This window comes from Mytilus trossulus, chromosome 8, assembly GCF_036588685.1.
Source record: "Mytilus trossulus isolate FHL-02 chromosome 8, PNRI_Mtr1.1.1.hap1, whole genome shotgun sequence".
Taxonomy (NCBI): domain Eukaryota; kingdom Metazoa; phylum Mollusca; class Bivalvia; order Mytilida; family Mytilidae; genus Mytilus; species Mytilus trossulus.
This window is the reverse complement of record NC_086380.1, coordinates 49,530,215-49,551,594: the sequence shown is the minus strand read 5'-3', so window position 1 is coordinate 49,551,594 and position 21,380 is coordinate 49,530,215. Positions and strand designations below refer to the sequence as shown.

General features: G+C 32.8%; 1 protein-coding gene across 2 annotated transcripts in view; it reads right to left on the bottom strand.

Annotated features, from left to right (window-relative positions):
- The window catches only part of LOC134681093 (uncharacterized), a 280,458-nt gene that overhangs the window by 234,856 nt on the left and 24,222 nt on the right, over positions 1–21,380 (bottom strand). The window contains exons 6-7 of one of the 2 annotated variants that reach the window (XM_063540516.1): positions 19,028–19,069; positions 1,935–2,003 (exon numbers count right to left, since the gene is read on the bottom strand). The exons of the other annotated variant lie outside the window; for it this stretch is intronic. Of the exons in view, the coding sequence (XP_063396586.1) occupies positions 1,935–2,003; positions 19,028–19,069 (111 nt within the window). The remainder of the gene's footprint in view (positions 1–1,934; positions 2,004–19,027; positions 19,070–21,380) is intronic. 2 annotated transcript variants of the gene reach the window in all.

Genomic DNA, 21,380 nt, shown 5'->3' with positions numbered 1-21,380 from the left:
AAAAACAACAATTCCAATTTAGATTGTTTGACTTACAATATAAATTCAAACATGTAATTTGCTTTTTATTTGTTCATTTGAAAAGAAATGAGGCAATAGTTTTGGAAAATAACTAAACTTATCCATGACCAACTTAACCAAACTATGACAAAATCACTGTACTAAACACTCCCCCATATGAAGACTTTGCTGCACCTGTACTATGATGTTTGTTATGACAATCTGCATCACTTTGCAAACAAAGCAATAAAACATGGAGTGCATACAAACATTATGTCAAAATTAAAATTGCAGTGTCATTTGTAATTTTAAAATGTGTTTCCCAAAGGGAAATAAAAGTTAAAGTGTGATAGTACTGGAAAAGCATTTGCCCTTTACATGCTATATCTTACAAAAAAATGTCAAAATCTAGGTACAAGTCTTGTATTGTATTACAACTCCAGTTTCTGGTGCATGTCAAAACATGGAGTGACGTGTGTTATTTCATAATATTCTAAACATATATACATTATGTCAAAATCAAAATTACAGGGTCATTTGTAATTCTAAAATGTGTTTCCCAAAGTCTGATTTTTTCTGAATATTTTTCGGGACTTAATTTTTTATAATTGATAAAAAGTTTATGCTGACTTGAAAACATCTATTTTAAAAATATCGCATATTTTTGGATATCAAACCAGGAAAGTGGAAGGATATAATGTTTACTGGAAGTGGTGTGGCCTAGAAAAGACAGCAAACAGTAAGAGGAAAAAAGAAGTTCAGAATTCAGAGTTTCACAACTTTTCATTCTTCATGGCATGACCCACTCTTATTTCATTAAATAAAATCAACTGATAGAGGGCACTGAATTTCTTGAAACACTGCATTTGAAAAATGAAGTCTGTTAAATATGTAAACTTTATGTGATCAAAATTTCTAAGTGAAAGGGTTATCTATTAAACTTCCACTTAAATATTGAGTTTGAGGAATGCTTTTAATTTTTCATCTTAATTTTCAATACAAAAATATAGCTAACACATACTTTTACACGATCTTGGAAGAACTGTAAAATGAAATATTTGTGTACTCTATTGCACTCAAACAAAAAGGTATTTACATAATGCCAATAAAAGCATATGCCTTTCAAAAATCATGCAGACAAAGGAAGACCAAACAAACTGCAGTGCTCATTTAGATAGCTAAAGGCATTTTATAATGTGTATATTTCAGACATATTGGAATTCTTTGAGTGATAAAAATGTAGTTTACAGTTTCTAACATAAAAATGCACTTGACCTGGTCCAATAACACAGGAATGGAAGAATAGGCGATGACTGCTGTTTTTAGTTTACACATCAATGATGGCTCAAACCATTTATTGGAAAAGAAAAAAAATGGTTGTTTTGTTAAATATAAAAAGTCTCTGAGTTGTACTTTGTTTGCATGCAATAAATGAACTATGTTGTTCGTCAAATAAATTACAGGCCAGCATTGTCTTTACAACTTATTTTTATCACTTCATATTTTAAAACATATTTTTGGAAGGTCTTATTTGTAGTTCCCTGGAAAAATGCAAAGAAAATTTCATACATGGCCACTATGATTAGAATATATTAGCATTTATAAACCGGAAGTTGATGGGGAATAAATCTTACAGGTTAGCATGCTGATAATTGAAATCATTTAATATTTCAGTAAGCTCTGTATTGTAGTTTCTGAGAAATGTGCAACAGAAGGACTGAAGGAATGAATTGGTCAAACAGTATACCATCCTCCTTAGGAAAAAGGGGAGGAGTACATGGTTTTAAGATTAATTAGAATAAAATAATGCATTTGAGGGAAATCTTTAAAATTCAAATTCCCCTCAAATATTGCATGCAAGTAAAGTTTGATTATATTTACAAAGCCTTACAGTTCCTGATAAGACAAGCGATTGATTGGACTTATTCACCTACTTTTGTTTTCCATAGATTGATTTTTGTTATCCATTGTTGGATTATTGACTTCAGTAGTTTGAAACTCTCCTGTAAGAAAAATAGTTATTGATTTTCACAGAGTTGTTTAAACCTTTTTCCCCTTGTGGTTCTTGAAGGCATATATGCTGGTATTTCCTATAATTTCTATTGCAAAGTACTGAAATTGTGCCAGTCCTTTGCAAATTTTGGTTGTCAAAACCACTTTTCAAGTACTCTGTTTTGTCAAGTTGATGGAGGATTGGTGATTTCAACATATGCTCACATGTGTTAGCCTTATCACATTTTTCTTACTTAATCCATAATTGGAAGGAGTTTATTTGACTTTTGTTTTTTGCTGTTCTCTAATGAAATGATATAGCTAACTAACTACCATGCTAACTGATCTTGATATGAAACGACTGAGTTTTTCACCAACTTGTTATCAGTCCTCAAAATATAAAAATCCATGGTGTAAATTTGGGAAGCAACTCTTGATATTAATGTCATTTGTATAGACATAGGACACAATATTGTTTTTAAAGAATACAAATGTTGCACAAAAAAAAAGATAAGGAATATTACCTTGTTTTCCCATCATTTCCTTAATCATTTTAGTATTTTTTAGGTTTCCATGTGTGTACAAAAAATAAAAATAACTTTTGTAAATGTGTTCTTACTTGACCATGTTGAACTAGAGGCTCCTCGTGTGTTGCTCAAATGGTACTCTTGTTTACAATTGATACATGAAATAAGGCAAGCTTTATACGTTTGCTTTAAAAATAGTTTAAGAGATTTAAAAGCCAACCAGATGCTCCGTATGGCCCAGCTTTATACGACCGCAGAGGTTGAACCCTGAACAGTTGGGGCAAGTATGGAGCTTTTGAGCAATACACTATGTTGTTGAATATAAATCCCCTCAAAAAAAATATTTGAAGAAAAATTTATTTTAATTTCTGAAATCTGAACTGAGAAAAATATAACCCCCCACTCCTCCCCATTTTTTTCACCTCCCCAAATCACTTATTCCAAAAATATTCTCAATTCGAATTTCTAATCAAATTGGCAACAATAACTACTCATTTATATTTATTATAAAGTATTAAAATATAAAATAACTTACAGTCATGGTAAAAATGAATTATGTTAACTTCTAAAAAATAAATGTATAGCTGCATGTACATCTCAAGACAATTATCACTTCCTTTAACATAATTTTCAAGCAGTGTAAGGGAGGTAAACAAGTATTTGAACATGATGATGTATAACAGTTTTCTTTAAAATTTAATTGGGACCATAACCCCCAAAATCACTACCAACCTTCCTTTTGTGGTTATAAACATTGTGTTAAATTTTTATTGATTTCTATTAACTTATACTAAAGTTTTTATCCAGAAACCATCTGTCCTTGGACGACGCTGACGATGGTGTGATACTAATAAACAACCTTAAAAAAAATTTGCTGTCGTATAAAAATTTAATTTTTCCCCCTATGTTCTAACTTAAAAGCCATGTCAGCTTTTTTCCCCCTTAAGTGAATTAGTTAATTGGTTACTTTGATTTTTCGCAATTGGCTTCAACAATGTTCAAACAAACTATCAATAATAAGATGCCACAAATATGTATTTGTTTGGATCTAACCCATGACCAATGTAATCAAAACCATGACGAATTTCAATACACCTAACTGAATCATGTCAATCGCTTAACCAATCCAAACCAGTTTCAACATTTTGGTTATCCTGCGATGATTTCTTAAAAACAACAATTCCAATTAACATGATTAAGATTGTTTGACTTACAATATATATAAATTCAAACATGTAATTTGCTTTTTATTTGCTCATTTGAAAAGAAATGAGGCAATGGTTTTGGAAAGTAACTAAACCTATCCATGACCAACTGAACCAAACTATGACAAAATCACTGTACTAAACGCTCCACGATATGACGACCTTGCTACCCGTGTAATATGATGTTTGTTATGACAATCTGCATTCACTTTGCAAACAAAGCAAAGTTCCAGGTCCAATAAAACATGGAGTGCATACAAACATTGTGTCAAAATTAAAATTGCAGTGTCATTTGTAATTTTAAAATGTGTTTCCCAAAGGGAAATAAAAGTTAAAGCGTGATAGTGCTGGAAAAGCATTTGCCCTTTACATGCTATATCTTACAAAAAAAATGTTAAAATCTATGTACCAGTCTTGAATTACAACTCCAGTTTCTGGTGCATGTCAAAACATGGAGCGACATAAAATAGTCAATTTTTTTCTGAATATTTTTCAGGACTTACCCAAGAAAAACGAAAACAGGATCCATCGGGATCCCAATGCAATCCTGGTAAAAATGTCGGGATTAGCCGGGATAAGCATCTGGAGTCGGGATCCCGTTCAGGATAAATATCTGAAAAGTTCTGGGATCCCATTCGGGATAACTGTCTGAAGCCGGGATTCCAGTCTAGATGAAACGGGATAAATATCAGACACTTGGAATCCCAATCGGGGTAACTGTCTGAAGCTGGGATCCCAATCAGATCTGTTTAAAGCCGGGATCCCAATCGGGATAACTGTCTGAAGCTGGGATCCCAGTCTAGTTAAAACATGAAATTGTTTGAACCATGATTATATTGTTGAAAATATGTAAGTGTTTTGTTTGTGTATATGTCTCTAATGACATCAAGTACAGGTTATTGGTGTTAATTAACAATGTGTTTGACACCAAAGCTGTCAGGTGAAGCCAATCACTGGGTGTTTTGCCAGACAAGCTTGGGCTTTCTGATGTTCCCCAAGTTCGTTTCTACTAGTTGTCGTCCGGCATCAATGATAAGATAATGATCGACATAATAAAACGTTGGTTTCTCAACTTATGTAAAATGTAAAAAAAATCCTAAATAATGCGGCCAGTAACTTATCCGCATGCACCCAGTAAATAATACTTTTATGCGATACCTTTAATTTTTCATAATACTGTTACAGAGACAGATCAACTTCTGGTTGATATAATTTAGGGTGAGATTGTCACCTCGACGTTAGTGTACTGGTAAAAACGTCATCAAAATATGATTACGCTGATGGAGGAGCAAGAATAAAACGATGCAGATGTTTTCAGATAAGTGCATTAATAATTTAATTTAACATGTGTATATAATGATTATAAAATAATTTATTGAGGAACTACGATTTTTATGGTTTTTATTTATGGAAATCAACATCAGAAAGTCTGAAAGCATAAACTGAAAATATATTTATTTTTAACATATAATAATTAAAATTGACAACAACACTTCAAAAGATCTGCAATTTATTATCTATGTCTACATGTTTCGCCTGCAAGGCAGGCTTCATCAGGACAATTTTTATACAGAAATTGAGCCCCTGAAGTACTCAAAGTGGTGCATTGAATTTGACGTCGTCATGGTGAGAGAAACAATGAAAAGTGAAAGTAGCAATACAGAGTTATAAATAGATAAGATAAATATAGAAAATTAAAGTTTGTATACAATGTAACTTGAGTTCGTTTTACTATTATATGATACATGAAATTGTTCTAAAGGCTTGGCATCTAATAGGACGAACTTCCCATGGTTCCTACCAGTTCGCAAGGCTTCTCTTCCAACCTGGCCATGGTTGGAGGTTACTACTTCCCGGCGCGTCGGCAACAATAGGAAGATTATGATCGCCGCTGTGGATAATAAAATTGTCAAAAACTGTTCCTTTGTTAATTATTTGGTGACTATATAATTTTTGGATCGTCTGCAGTAATTTATCTGTATAATGGCATAGTTGTGAATTCCTAGTTCATTTAAGATCGGCGCCCGTGGTACGTTTCTTCTACAATCATTTATATCTGCTATCATTTATAGATGTATAGGTGGTATCGGACATCTTGGTCATCTTGATTCAGTTGTTATTTCGTTGTAAGTATGGAATATTCCTTGGTCCATGTATATGCTGGTGGCCTGTAGATCGGCGCTGTTAGCTTGGCGGTTCCTTTCGGATGCAGGGGTTCACGATTAAATAATAAATTAAATTCCGCGAGGTGAACCAACGCCTGTGAAATCGTTTTGGTAGAGTCCCTGAAGTGGATACCTTGGTATGCCGGGTTGTCAAATCATGCAAATGAATGCAATCCTTAAATAATAATTAAAATTGACAACAACACTTCAAAAGATCTGCAATTTATTATCTATGTCTACATGTTTCGCCTGCAAGGCAGGCTTCATCAGGACAATTTTTATACAGAAATTGAGCCCCTGAAGTACTCAAAGTGGTGCATTGAATTTGACGTCGTCATGGTGAGAGAAACAATGAAAAGTGAAAGTAGCAATACAGAGTTATAAATAATTAAGATAAATATAGAAAATTAAAGTTTGTATACAATGTAACTTGAGTTCGTTTTACTATTATATGATACATGAAATTGTTCTAAAGGCTTGGCATCTAATAGGACGAACTTCCCATGGTTCCTACCACTTCGCAAGGCTTCTCTTCCAACCTGGCCATGGTTGGAGGTTACTACTTCCCGGCGCGTTTGCAACAATAGGAAGATTATGATCGCCGCTGTGGATAATAAAATTGTCAAAAACTGTTCCTTTGTTAATTATTTGGTGACTATATAATTTTTGGATCGTCTGCAGTAGTTTATCTGTATAATGGCATAGTTGTGAATTCCTAGTTCATTTAAGATCGGCGCCCGTGGTACGTTTCTTCTACAATCATTTATATCTGCTATCATTTATAGATGTATAGGTGGTATCGGACATCTTGGTCATCTTGATACAGTTGTTATTTCGTTGTAAGTATGGAATATTCCTTGGTCCATGTATATGCTGGTGGCCTGTAGATCGGCGCTGTTAGCTTGGCGGTTCCTTTCGGATGCAGGGGTTCACGATTAAATAATAAATTAAATTCCGCGAGGTGAACCAACGCCTGTGAAATCGTTTTGGTAGAGTCCCTGAAGTGGATACCTTGGTATGCCGGGTTGTCAAATCATGCAAATGAATGCAATCCTTAAATAATAATTAAAATTGACAACAACACTTCAAAAGATCTGCAATTTATTATCTATGTCTACATGTTTCGCCTGCAAGGCAGGCTTCATCAGGACAATTTTTATACAGAAATTGAGCCCCTGAAGTACTCAAAGTGGTGCATTGAATTTGACGTCGTCATGGTGAGAGAAACAATGAAAAGTGAAAGTAGCAATACAGAGTTATAAATAGATAAGATAAATATAGAAAATTAAAGTTTGTATACAATGTAACTTGAGTTCGTTTTACTATTATATGATACATGAAATTGTTCTAAAGGCTTGGCATCTAATAGGACGAACTTCCCATGGTTCCTACCACTTCGCAAGGCTTCTCTTCCAACCTGGCCATGGTTGGAGGTTACTACTTCCCGGCGCGTTTGCAACAATAGGAAGATTATGATCGCCGCTGTGGATAATAAAATTGTCAAAAACTGTTCCTTTGTTAATTATTTGGTGACTATATAATTTTTGGATCGTCTGCAGTAGTTTATCTGTATAATGGCATAGTTGTGAATTCCTAGTTCATTTAAGATCGGCGCCCGTGGTACGTTTCTTCTACAATCATTTATATCTGCTATCATTTATAGATGTATAGGTGGTATCGGACATCTTGGTCATCTTGATTCAGTTGTTATTTCGTTGTAAGTATGGAATATTCCTTGGTCCATGTATATGCTGGTGGCCTGTAGATCGGCGCTGTTAGCTTGGCGGTTCCTTTCGGATGCAGGGGTTCACGATTAAATAATAAATTAAATTCCGCGAGGTGAACCAACGCCTGTGAAATCGTTTTGGTAGAGTCCCTGAAGTGGATACCTTGGTATGCCGGGTTGTCAAATCATGCAAATGAATGCAATCCTTAAATAATAATTAAAATTGACAACAACACTTCAAAAGATCTGCAATTTATTATCTATGTCTACATGTTTCGCCTGCTAGGCAGGCTTCATCAGGACAATTTTTATACAGAAATTGAGCCCCTGAAGTACTCAAAGTGGTGCATTGAATTTGACGTCGTCATGGTGAGAGAAACAATGAAAAGTGAAAGTAGCAATACAGAGTTATAAATAGATAAGATAAATATAGAAAATTAAAGTTTGTATACAATGTAACTTGAGTTCGTTTTACTATTATAACTCTGTATTTGACAATGAAAAGTGAAAGTAGCAATACAGAGTTATAATAGTAAAACGAACTCAAGTTACATTGTATACAAACTTTAATTTTCTATATTTATCTTATCTATTTATAACTCTGTATTGCTACTTTCACTTTTCATTGTTTCTCTCACCATGACGACGTCAAATTCAATGCACCACTTTGAGTACTTCAGGGGCTCAATTTCTGTATAAAAATTGTCCTGATGAAGCCTGCCTTGCAGGCGAAACATGTAGACATAGATAATAAATTGCAGATCTTTTGAAGTGTTGTTGTCAATTTTAATTATTATTTAAGGATTGCATTCATTTGCATGATTTGACAACCCGGCATACCAAGGTATCCACTTCAGGGACTCTACCAAAACGATTTCACAGGCGTTGGTTCACCTCGCGGAATTTATTTTTAACATATACAATGAATAAACTTTTCGTCACATAACAGGCATAACTAGTAGGTATGTAAAAATTTAATTCAGATGGTGTATGTTTATTTGGTGAAAACAATAAGTCGCTAGTTATTTATCTTCAGGGGATAAAAAAGGGGGAGGGTAATCAATTTGCCAAAAAAATTAAAATAGCCTTCCAAGACTTCATAAATATTTGGACTAGCTTCCAATCTACTGTATATAAACATGCAATAATATTTCTATTGAATTTGTTGCTTCAAAATGTATTGAACAAATGATTTTTTGTGGATTTTTTTGATACTTTTAGGGGATTTAATGATATTTTTAAATGAAGCTGCCAACGGAACAGATTGCAAATTAATTGACAGAAAGGAGAACATGACATGTATCCATTTGCATAAATAACCCAGGAATCCCAGTGGCAATGCAATTTGAATTGGTGCATGTATAACCTGCTGGGATTTATAAATTATTTTTGGGATCCCGCTTTTTTTTCCGGGAATCCCAGTATATTCCAATCAAAATCCCAGTATATTTCCACTGGGATTTACCTCAGGATCACACTTCATTTATGGGAATCCCGAAGTTTATCCAAGTACATTGACATCAGGATCCCGCTTCTTTTGCGGGAATCCCGAAATTTTTCCCAGTGGGATCCCAATTGAAATCGCACAATATCCCAGTATATTTCAACCGGAATTTGCATCAGAATTCCTGGATTTTTGGCGGGATTCTGGAAATTTTATCCCGGGGAATTAGGTGGGATCCCAATTGGAATCCCATCAAAATTCCACCTGGGATTCCAGTGGAATTCCAGATTTATATTCTCTTGGATAATTTTTTCCATTTGATAAAAAGTTTATGCTTGACTTAGAAAATATCACATCTTTTAGGATATCACTCCAGGAAAGTGAAAGGATATAATGTTTACTGGAAGTGGTGTGGCCTAGTAAAAACAGCCAACAAAAAGAAGGAAAACTAGAGGCTCCAAAGAGCCTGTGTCGCTCACCTTGGTCTATGTGAATATTAAACAAAGGACGCATTTGAATTCATGACAAAATTGTGTTTTGGTGATGGTGATGTGTTTGTACATCTTACTTTACTGAACATTCTTGCTGCTTACAAACATTCTATCTATATTGAACTTGGCCTAAGAGTTTCAGTCGAAAATGTTAATAAAAATTTACAAATTTTATGAAAATTGTTAAAATTGACTTTAAAGGGCAATAACTCCTTATGGGGTCAATTGACCATTTAGGTCATGTTGACTTATTTTTAAGTCTTACTTTGCTGTACATTGTTGCTCTTTACAGTTTATCTCTATCTATAATAATATTCAAGACAGCGGTTTGTCCGATCCATCTGAAAATTTCATGGCAGATAGATCTTGACCTGATAAACAATTTTACTCCCTGTTAGATTTGCTCTAAATGCTTTGGTTTTTGAGTTATAAGCCAAAAACTGCATTTTACCCGTATGTTCTATTTTTAGCCGTGGCAGCCATCTTGGTTGGTTGGCCGGGTCACGCCACACATTTTTTAAACTATATACCCCAATGATGATTGCGGCCAAGTTTGTTTAAATTTGGCCTGGTAGTTTCAGAGAAGAAGATTGTTGTAAAAGATTACTAAGATTTACGAAAAATGGTTAAAAATTGACTATAAAGGGCAATAACTCCTAAAGGGGTCAACTGACCACTTTGATTATGTTGACTTATTTGTAGATCTTACTTTGCTGAACATTATTGTTGTAACAGTTTATCTCTATCTATAATAATATTCAAGATAATAACCAAAAACAGCAAAATTTCCCTAAAATTACCAATTCAGGGGCAGCAACCCAACAACAGGTTGTCTGATTTATCTTAAAATTTCAGGACAGATAGATCTTGACCTGATGAACATTTTTACATCATCAGATTTGCTCTAAATGCTTTGGTTTTTGAGTTATAAGCCAAAAACTGCATTTTACCCCTATGTTGTATTTTTAGCCTTGGTGGCCATCTTGGTTGGTTGGCGGGGTCACACCACACAATTTTTAAACAATATACCCCAATGATGATTATGGCCAAGTTTGGATTAATTTGGCCCAGCAGTTTCAGAGGAGAAGATTTTTGTAAAAGTTAACGACGACGAACGCAGGACGACGGAAATGACGGACGACGCCAGACGCCGGACGCCAAGTGATGAGAAAAGCTCACTTGGCCATTCGGGCCAGGTGAGCTAAAAAGTAGTTCTGAATTCAGTGTCTTAACTTTTTATTCTTCGAAGCATGAACAACTTTTATTTCATTAAATAAAATCAACCGTGTTTGTTAGCTTCAAACTGGTAATAAGACAGATCATGATTATCCAATATAGGGCACTGAATTTCTAGAATAACTGTGTTCGAAAAAAAAGAAGCCTGTTATGTAACCTTTAGTAGATTATTAAAATTTCTAAGTAAAAGTGTAATCTATTAAACTTCCACTTGAATATTCAGTTAGAGGAATGCTTTTAAAATTTCATCTTAAAATTCAGTACAAAAATAAAGCGAACACATACTTTTACACGATCTTGAAAGAACTGTTAAATGAAAAATTTGTAAGGGTTCAGCAGAACCCAGTGTCTAAACTACTTTTGCTTTAAATCGCAGGCTCAACAATAATGAGGAAAAAAATCAATAAATATATTCCTCTTCATACTGTCTTATGATTGTAAGAAGCTTCTGTCCAAGTTTGGTAAAAATCTAGAATAGTTAAAGAATCTAATAAATGTTTGACTGTATGTAATGTTAACTGGAAGAAAATTTAAGTCCATTTAAAAGTAAAATACAGAGTTATCTTTTAACAAAATTTACTTCTGGATACTATCTTATGATCATAAATAAGCTTCTGTCCAAGTTTGGTACAAACCCAGGATAGTTGAAGAAAGTTATTAAAATTTTCAAAACTTTAACCACTGAGTGAATGTAATGTTCCCTTGCAGAAAAACTAAGTCCATTTAAAAGTAAAATACGGAAAAAAAACGATTTTTTTTTTTTTTAAATTTTCTTCTAGATACTATCTTATGATCATAAACAAGCTTCTGTCCAAGTTTGGTACAAACCAAGAATAGTTGAAGAAAGTTATTAAAATTCTAAAAACTTTAACCACAGAGTGAATGTAATATATTTCCCCGCAGAAAACAACTAAGTCCATTTATAAGTAAAAAATGGAATTTTATTTTTCAAATTTACTTCTGGATACTATCTTATGATCATAAACAAGCTTCTGTCCAAGTTTGGTACAAACCAAGAATAGTTGAAGAAAGTTATTAAAATTCTATAAACTTTAACCACAGAGTGAATGTAATATTTCCCCGCAGAAAAAACTAAGTTCATTTATAAGTAAAATACGGAAAAAATGGAATTTTATTTTTCAAAATTTACTTCTGGATACTATCTTATGATCATAATCAAGCTTCTGTTCAAGTTTGGTAGAAATCCAGTATAGTTTAAGAAAGTTATTAAAATTTCAAAAACTTTAACCACAGAGTAAAATTGAGAATGGAAATGGGGAATGTGTCAAAGAGACAACAACCCGACCATAGAAAAAAACAACAGCAGAAGGTCACCAACAGGTCTTCAATGTAGCGAGAAATTCCCGCATCCAGAGGCGACCTTCAGCTGGCCCCTGAACAAATATATACTAGATCAGTGATAATAAATAGTTTATATTTGTGGACACCGCCACCGCTGACACCAACGAAGAAGCAATGTAGGATCACTAAGTCTCGCTTTTTCGACTAAAGTCAAAGGCTCGACAAAAATGTGTGCACTCTATGGCATGAAAACTAAATGACATTTACATAATCACGGGTAGTAAGGTCGTCATATCGAGAAACGTCTAGTACAGTGATTTTGTCATAGTTTGGATAAGTTTGACATGACGGTGTTAAGTCTTTTTGATGACAATCAATGCAAAAATGTAAACATTGGGATATTTTGTAAACGGAACTTCTGATCATAAATTCAAGCTGGTAGGTACCTTTGTATAAAGGAAATAGGTTAGTACATCACAAGTTGTATCATATAGTTAATGATTTAACACAGAACAAAGCTTGCGTATGTCAAAATTTAAAAGTTGCTAATTGGTTTAACGTACATAACAAAAGTTATTTTCTTACAGTCTGTTACATCACATATATCTTCGTGATATAACACTGCGGTCAATTATTCTGAAAAATACCTACTTTTGCAATCAATTCAAAATTACTGAAATATCTGTGTCATGGTTTGGTTCATTCTTGTCATGGTTAAGTTCATGTTCGACATGGTTCAGTTATGTAATTCTTGTCGTGTATAATGAAGAGTTACTATCAAATTTAACAAAAATAGTTCCATTTGAAACACAAAAGGACATAAGAACAAACATACAATGTAGTAATATGTTATAAGTAGATACAATATGATTGCCAATGATATAACTATCCACCTGAGATCAAATGACGTAGATATTGGCAGCTTTTTGTCATCAACATTCAACAATGAGCAAAACCATATTTCTTAGCAAGATATAAAAGGCTGCGACAAAATTCAATGTATAGGAATTCCAATTAGAAAACCATCAGCCTAATTTCTGTCCAAAATAAATAGCAAAATATGATACACAGTAAATACGATATTATCGGCATTACAGACACTTAACTTGAGACAGTATAAACAAAATATTGCGGAGTAAAAGATGTTTGCGGGCTCCCCAACTTCTTCGCCTTAACCATGCCACACATTTTAAACTCACCAGATCGGGTTTAAACAATAAAATCAAGTAACAGAAACACTAAAAACACAAATAAAGTACTGATATTAAGTGGGACCTAGTTTCAAACAAATAAAAAATTATTAAAAGTCATGATTCTTAGATAGTTTCGTTTAAAAATCAGGATGGAATTCTGCTGCCAATATTGTGAGCATCTTTGGATTATGTCTAGCAATAAATACCGATATATATTAAACACTGTAGTTTCATTAAATAGCATTATATGAAACAATATTGAGAGGATCCTATTTTTCAATATTTGTTTCTTGATTTTTTAATCTTTTATTGCCGCAGTCATATCATAAACTTGAATCCTAAAGAACTAATTAAACAATACTACGTTTATTTATTTCAGCAGCCATGCAATGTTTGACCAACCCCGAAGATCAACTGCTAAACGTAAAAGCGCAATCGTGAACCCATATGATGGCTTTGCACATGGTGCTCAAAGAATTTGTCAGTACCATAAAAGATAATGACATAATATATCAAATGAGACAATATATCATTTAAGGTAGCACTACAGTCTAACGATGATTTTTGAAGATATTTTTTTTATCACATAATTTTGAAGCAAGTACTATTCTGCACAGTTTGTAAAAATCCCAAAGTCATTATCATATTGCAACAGGGAGTAAATTGATAATTGTATTATGTAAATAAAAGCACATGGTAATTAATCTAAATATATAGGCATTTGGGAGGGGCTAATATGTCAATCATCTGTTGACGCCTGAGTGTCCAGCTGTTAATCCCTGACCACAAGAGAAATATTTTAGTCTTATCTCATTGTTTCGCAACAAAAATAATTTATATAACAGGAAAGTGTACAGAGAAAAAGAAAAATCAAAAGGGAAAAAATCTACCAAAAATAAAAATAAAATACTATGGAAAAGAGTGGGAAAGTATTAAAAGCCTCTGACTGCCTGTGTAAATTTGTTTTATGCAGTTTTATGCATTTTAACTAATTTTCAGTTTAAGTGTAATTTTTCAGTTCCATTAAATAAATAAAAAATCTGAGGAAAAGTGTATTTTCAAGAAGAGGATGGTCGAACTCCTAATCTTTTTATGAACATGTTTTTTAAGCACACATGTTCTAGCTTATTTCAGACATAGTTTATTTCTTTTTTAAAATTCAAATGAAAATTATTCTTTATATATAGAGAATAATGATGTTAAACATTGATCATATGCAGCTGGTCAATCATGTTATTCTCTTATCTTAGACTGTCTGGAAAGAGGCGGAGCTTTGTCTATATTTAATTACTACATTATAGATGTTGGTCAAATCTGTGACGTCAAACTCCCGCCAAATACCAAGTTAGTGTTGGACAGTTCACATATAATGCAAAATTTACAGTATTAGAGCATCAAAGACACAAAGTGTGTGGTTCTATTGATATAGTAATGGTATCAGAACACTCCTGGGGTGTTCCCAGTGGAATTTGTGTATTTATATTGACTTTATAGAGGTGTTAAGGGGGAAATTCAGTTTTTAGGTCATTTCTCAGAGCAATTTTTCATGAGATTTGTAATGAAAAAATGTAAATAGAATCTTGATGGGTATCCCCTTTGGCTTGACTTTGATATATATGATTAAAGGGTGTATTTTCTACAATACTGTGTCCCAGTTTTTGGATAATATGCTTCTAAATGAATTTATAGGTCTCCAAAGATGAAAGGTGAAATGAGGTTTAGAACCCAGCAGTTAAATCAATTTATCTTCTTACTGGAGGCATATATCAAAAATCTAAGACACGGTTTTGTTGATTTTATATGGTTGATTAAAGGGATGAAAACAAATTTTTACTACCATTTGACATGAATGTGCCATTTTGATCCAAGTTGGAAGACCACTTTTTTGGCAATTAATGAACTATATTTTGAGATGAATCAAACCCAAAATAAATTTTTAAATGGATTAAGAAAGAGTTATATTTCAGCTTTAAAATGAGTTAAAGATTTTAAAAATCCATCGAGTAGTTTTAGAGAAATTAATCTTTAAAGACTGTTGATTGGAGTCAGAAAATTCTGACTGTAGTGCTACCTTAAACTTTATGAATGTTAGAAATGAACCAGTATCACCAACAGCTTCAAATGACCCGTTTAAAGGAGCAAAATAGATGCAATTGCCTCTGAAAAATTGTATGAGTCCAATTCAATGCATTTGTGTATTTGGAGCCTTATCGTGTAAATAAAAAAAAAAAAAAAAAAAAAAAAAATCAATTTGACTGCGTTGTTTTTATGCTAAACATATTTAGATACACAAATTGAAAAGAAGTTATAAACAACGAAATCATGAAAATATAAGTTTTCAGCACAGACACCAGACAGGCATTCATAAGTGTTAACTATTGTGAAAGGAAGGGTTTTACACATTTAATTTCAAAAACATATTTACTGAATTCCGAAGTTGCGACTCACCAAAAATTTCCATTACCTAGTGGCGCGACAAGTTGTCCTATGTCATACCTTACTGTTTTACGCTATACTGAGAATAGTTTGATGGTTTCAGATCTCTGGTTGTCTCTGTCCAATTTATTTACCCATTTTATAGAAACAGGCAGATACAGAGTTTGGCCTATTTAATTTATTCTATTGTTGAAGAATTTATGTTTTTGTTGTTGGTTTGCTGTCTCATTTATGTATTTCCTGCGACATATTACATTTGATATTACCTAGTGAATTAAAAATCAAATAAGCAAAAATGATAAACGGCAAATATAGATAGCATAAAAATATCATTGAATGTTCTAAGAAGTTCAAATGAAGTGTACTGGTGATATATATCAACAAACTTACAATCTTTTTCATCTTCGTCCATCTTATAATGCGTTCTGTCAACAACAAACGATGATTTCTTTTCTAGCCAGGTCAAAATTAACAGTTTAAATGTACATGTAGCAGACAATATAACACGTGTTTCTTTGATTTTCAATCCTTTTTTCAATCACATTTAATAATATACCACCTCATACTTAAAACTAGATAGCAGAAGTTTTTTCAGATAGTATAGAAACTATATTACATAAAAAGTAAAATATTTGAAATAATATACACGATGCATTTATACAATATTACACAGATTTTTATTTATTCGTAATACTAATTGATAAACTTGAACATTATATCGGCTTAAATCCAAAATTGGAGTTGTGATCTTTCATATTTTAAATTCGAACTTTGAAAGTACTTTTTATTGTAATTTCACCTATATATAGTTTTAAAACCAATAAGTTTTAAAACTGTTGTCCATGCCACGCGTAACTATTCAGTTTCGTTAATGGTTGAAGACTTATGCTGTCCTCTTAATATCTTTTGGTTAGTTTTGTAGTTGGGTTACTGTATCATAGACCTATAACCCCACATCTCCTTTTATTCATCATAAACTGGTTCAAATTTTAAAATAAAGAAAAATCAACAAATGTATAGTTTTCTAGTAAAGAAAATGAAAAACAAGAATAAATTTTTGACTGGCTGCCACTTTTGAGTAGAAGTCTTTAACTATTTCACTAGTGATGCCGCTCATGATATCCCCGGCAGAGTCAAGCATGGATATATGGAGAAAAGATTATATGTGAAACAGAAGCAACGCTTTGTCTGTTTCGTTTGTAAAATTATATCGAAAGCTAGTTTAAATGAGCAAAGTGACTTTTAAATTTATATTGTAGAAAACTTACGAACAGTAACATGACATGTTTAATTTATGCTTTGCCGATTACACCAACTAAATTTGGTTAAACAGGCTTCTTTTCTTCTCAGGCAGTTAATATATAGTGTAACTTCGTTCAATAACAAGCGCTTTCAATCAAATTTTCAGTATTAAAGTGAAACACATATATATTTATTTCGATCTAAACCATGACAATCTTGACCAAAACCATGACGAATTTCTAGATTCTTAGCCGAACCATGTCAATCGCTTAACCAAACCATAGCAATTCCGATATCTTGCTTATTCTGCGTTAATTTCGTGAGACAACAATTCCAATATAGATCGTTTGACCTCCAATACAGATTCAAGCATCTTATTTGCTTTTTATCTGCTCGTGTGAATAGAACTGAGGTAATAGTTTGGGGAAGCAACATAAATTAACCATGTCAAACTTATTCAAACTATGACAAAATCACTGTACTAAACGCTCCTCGATATGACGACCTTACTACCTGTGATAATGCCAATAAAAGTATATGCCTTTCAGAAATCATGCAGACAAATGAAGACCATTGACAAGCTGCAGTGCTCATTTACCAAAACACATTTTCAAATGTGTATATTTCAGACAAATATGGAACTCTTTGAGTGATAGAAATACAGTTTACAGCTTCTAACATAAATATGCACTTGAAATATTCAAATATCGCAAGAATTACAGAAAATGGTGATGACTGCTGCTTTTTAATGTATTGATGGCTCAAATCATTTATTGGAAAAGAGAAAAAAAACAGTTGTCATGATAACTATAACTAGAGGCTCTAAAGAGCCTGTGTCGCTCACCTTGGTCTATGTTAATATTAAACATTGTACACAGATGGATTCATGACAAAATTGTGTTTTGGTGATGGTGATGTGTTTGTAGATCTTACTTTACTAAACATTTTTGCTGCTTACAATTATCTCTATCTATAACAGTAGTTTCTGTGGAAAATGTTAGTGAAAATCTAAAAATTTTGTGAAAATTATTAAAAATTTACTATGAAGGGCAATAACTCCTTAGGGGGTCAATTGACTATTTTGGTCATGTTGACTTATTTTTAGTTCTTACTTTGCTGTACATTATTGCTGTTTACAGTTTATCACGTGGTGGTCATCTTGGTTGGTTGGCCGGGTCATCGGACACAATTTTCAATCTAGATACCCCAATGATGATTGTGGCCAAGTTTCAATTAATTTGGCCCAGTAGTTTCAGAGGAGAAGATTTTTCTAAAAGATTACTAAGATTTACGAAAAATGGTTAAAAATAGGCTATAAAGGGCAATAACTCCTAAAGTGGTCAACTGACCATTTTGGTCATGTTGACTTATTTGTAGATCTTACTTTGCTGAACATTATTGCTGTTTACAGTTTATCTCTATCTAAAATAATATTCAAGATAATAACCAAAAACAACAAAATTTCCTAAAAATTACCAATTCAGGGGCAGCAACCTAACAACAGAATGTCAGAACGACGACGGACGCAGGACGCCAAGTGATGAGAAAAGCTCACTTGGCCCTTTGGGCCAGGTGAGCTAAAAAGTCTATAAGTTGTATTTTGTTTGCATGTAATGAATGAACAATATTGTTGGTCAAATAAATAAAAGGCCAGAATTGTATTTACAACTTATCTAAGCACTTCATAGTCTAAAAGCTCTTATTTGTAGTTTCCACAAAAATGCAAAGAAAGTTTCATACCAGGCCACTGTATTTAAAAAAAATATATACATGATACAAGCCATTTGATATTTCAGCAAGCTCTGTTTTGTGGTTCCTGAGAAATATGCAACAGAACATTCATTGGAAGGACTGAAAGAATGAATTTGTCAAACAGTATACCATCCTCATAAGGAAAAGGAGTGGACATGGTTTTAAGATTAATTAGAATAAAATAATGCATCTCAGGGAAATCTTTTAAAAAATCCAATTTCCCTCAACTATTACATGCAAGCAAAGTGTGTTTATATTCACAACATCTTATAGTTCCAGTTAAGACAAAGCAACTGATTGAGACCTATTCACCTACTTTTGTTATCCATATTAGTGACCTCAGTAGTTTGAATCTCTCCTGTAAGAAAAATAATTATTGATTTTCACTTTTGAAATCTTTTTCCCCTGGTGGTCCTTGGGGGAAATATGCTGGTATTCCCTATAATTTCTACTGCAAAATACTGAAATTGTGCCAGTCCTTTGCTAATTTTTGTGGTCAAGACAAAAACTTTTTCATGAACTCAGCAAGTTGATGAGGATGGGTGATTTCATCCGATGCTCACATGTTTTAGCCTTATTTCCTTTTTCTTTCGTAATCCATAATTGGAAGGAATTTATTTGATTTTAAATTGTTTTGCTGTTATTAAATGACATCATAGCTTACTAACCATGCTAACTACCATGCTAACTGATCTTGATGTGAAACGACTGAGATTCTCCCCGACTAATTTTCAGTCCTCAAAATATAAAAATCCATGATGTAAATAGGAGGCAACTCTTGATTTTCATCTCACTTGTAAAATAGACAGGACAAACTATTGTTTTAAAAGAATACAGATGTTGCACACAGAAAAATTTAGGAAAATCACCTTGTTTTTCCATTATTTCCTTGATCATTTAAGTATTTTTTAGGAGGTTTCCATGCGTGTACAAAAAATAATAATGATATTTTTGTTTACAACTGATGCATGAAATGAGCATTATACTTTTGCTTTAGTTTCAGATTCATAAGTCAAAAATTGAATTTTCCCCCTATATTCTATCTTAAGCATTGTTGGCCATGTTGGTCAACAGGTGGGGGTCATTGGACACATTCTCTAATGATAATTTCAGCCAAGTTTGGTTTAATTTGTCGCAGTAATTCCATCAAAGAAGATTTTTACAAAAGATTACAACAATATTGATAAATTGTTAAATATTTTCTTTAAAGGGCAATAACTCCTTAAAAGGTTAATTGACAATTTTGATAATGTTGACTTATGAGAAGATCTTACTTTGCTGAACAGTATTGCTGTTTACAGTTTATCTCTTTCCATATTAATATTCAAAATAATAACCAAAATTTTATTGTAATTCGTTATTTGACTGCTGGTGGAATACCACCGTTGTTTTCTTCAATTAGCCTTTTGTTTAATTGGCTTCTTTTTTAATTGTGCAAACTTTTTTTTTTAAATAAGGAAATCTGTAGCATGAATAGAGTTTTATCCTGCCAAGAACTAGAGTGAAAATATAACTGAACATTTCATTGCTTATCAGATAGTTAACGTCACCAGAAGTTAACATATCAAATTCCCCAGCCGGCTGCCCTCTACCAATTTATCCTGTTTTCATGCTTTTTCATGCTCTTAAATAAAAACTAACCAAAACAAAGTTTTTTAGGCAAAAACATATTCATTACCATAGGACAGTGTTGCAGTTGTTTGGAGTTAAAACAAAGTTTTTGCTTGCATTTTGCATGGTTTAATATTCAATCTACACACATAATAGGAAAATGATCTCACAATTTTAAAAGGAAACAAGAATGTGTCCAAACAGTACACAGATGCCCAACTCACACTACCATTTTCCATGTTCAGTGGACCATGAAATTAAGGTCAAACTCTAATTTGGCATTACAGAGTTCGCGAAATTGGTCGGTTCTGTCGGTCAAAATTAGGCTTAGACTAGTATTTTGAAAGCTAGAGCCAGTCCCGATGACCAATGTAAATAATAATAATAATAATAATAATTCTTTATTTAAAGAGGGTTACACAGTTAGCTATAGAGCTAATCTTCCCTGAGGCCCTCATGAAATACAATGAAATAATACAAACAATTTCAAAATATCAAACAGACACACATACATGAATAATGAAATAAAAAATTGTCATGAAGTATACAATTTTCACAACAGGTAAACATTACAAATTCACATATGACATATATTTATAGTAATAACATCAACAATAACAAGTTTGAGTAAGTGTGTGAAAATAATTATGCATATAAAAAACACAGCTTCTTAATGTTCCAACCAGTAATTTTTTAAATCTTTTTTGAATGAGCTTGTACTTGATGTTGATTTTTTCAGGGATATTGGTAAATTATTCCATAAAATAGATCCTGAATATATAAAAGATTTTTTATAAAGCTCTGTTTTGGCTTTTGGAATTTGTAAATTTTTGCAAGAGGCATTTCTCAAACAATATTGCTTTATTTCTGGCATTTCTTTAAATTTTTCGGTGAGATATACAGGGGCTTCATTTTTAAGGCATTTCTGCATCAAAACTGATTTGTGGTATGAGATTCTGTTCTCTACTGTCATCCATTCAAGCTGTTTAAACAGTGGAGCTGATGATGAAAGTGGATCAGCATCTAAAATAATTCTTGCAGCCCTTTTCTGCAATTTT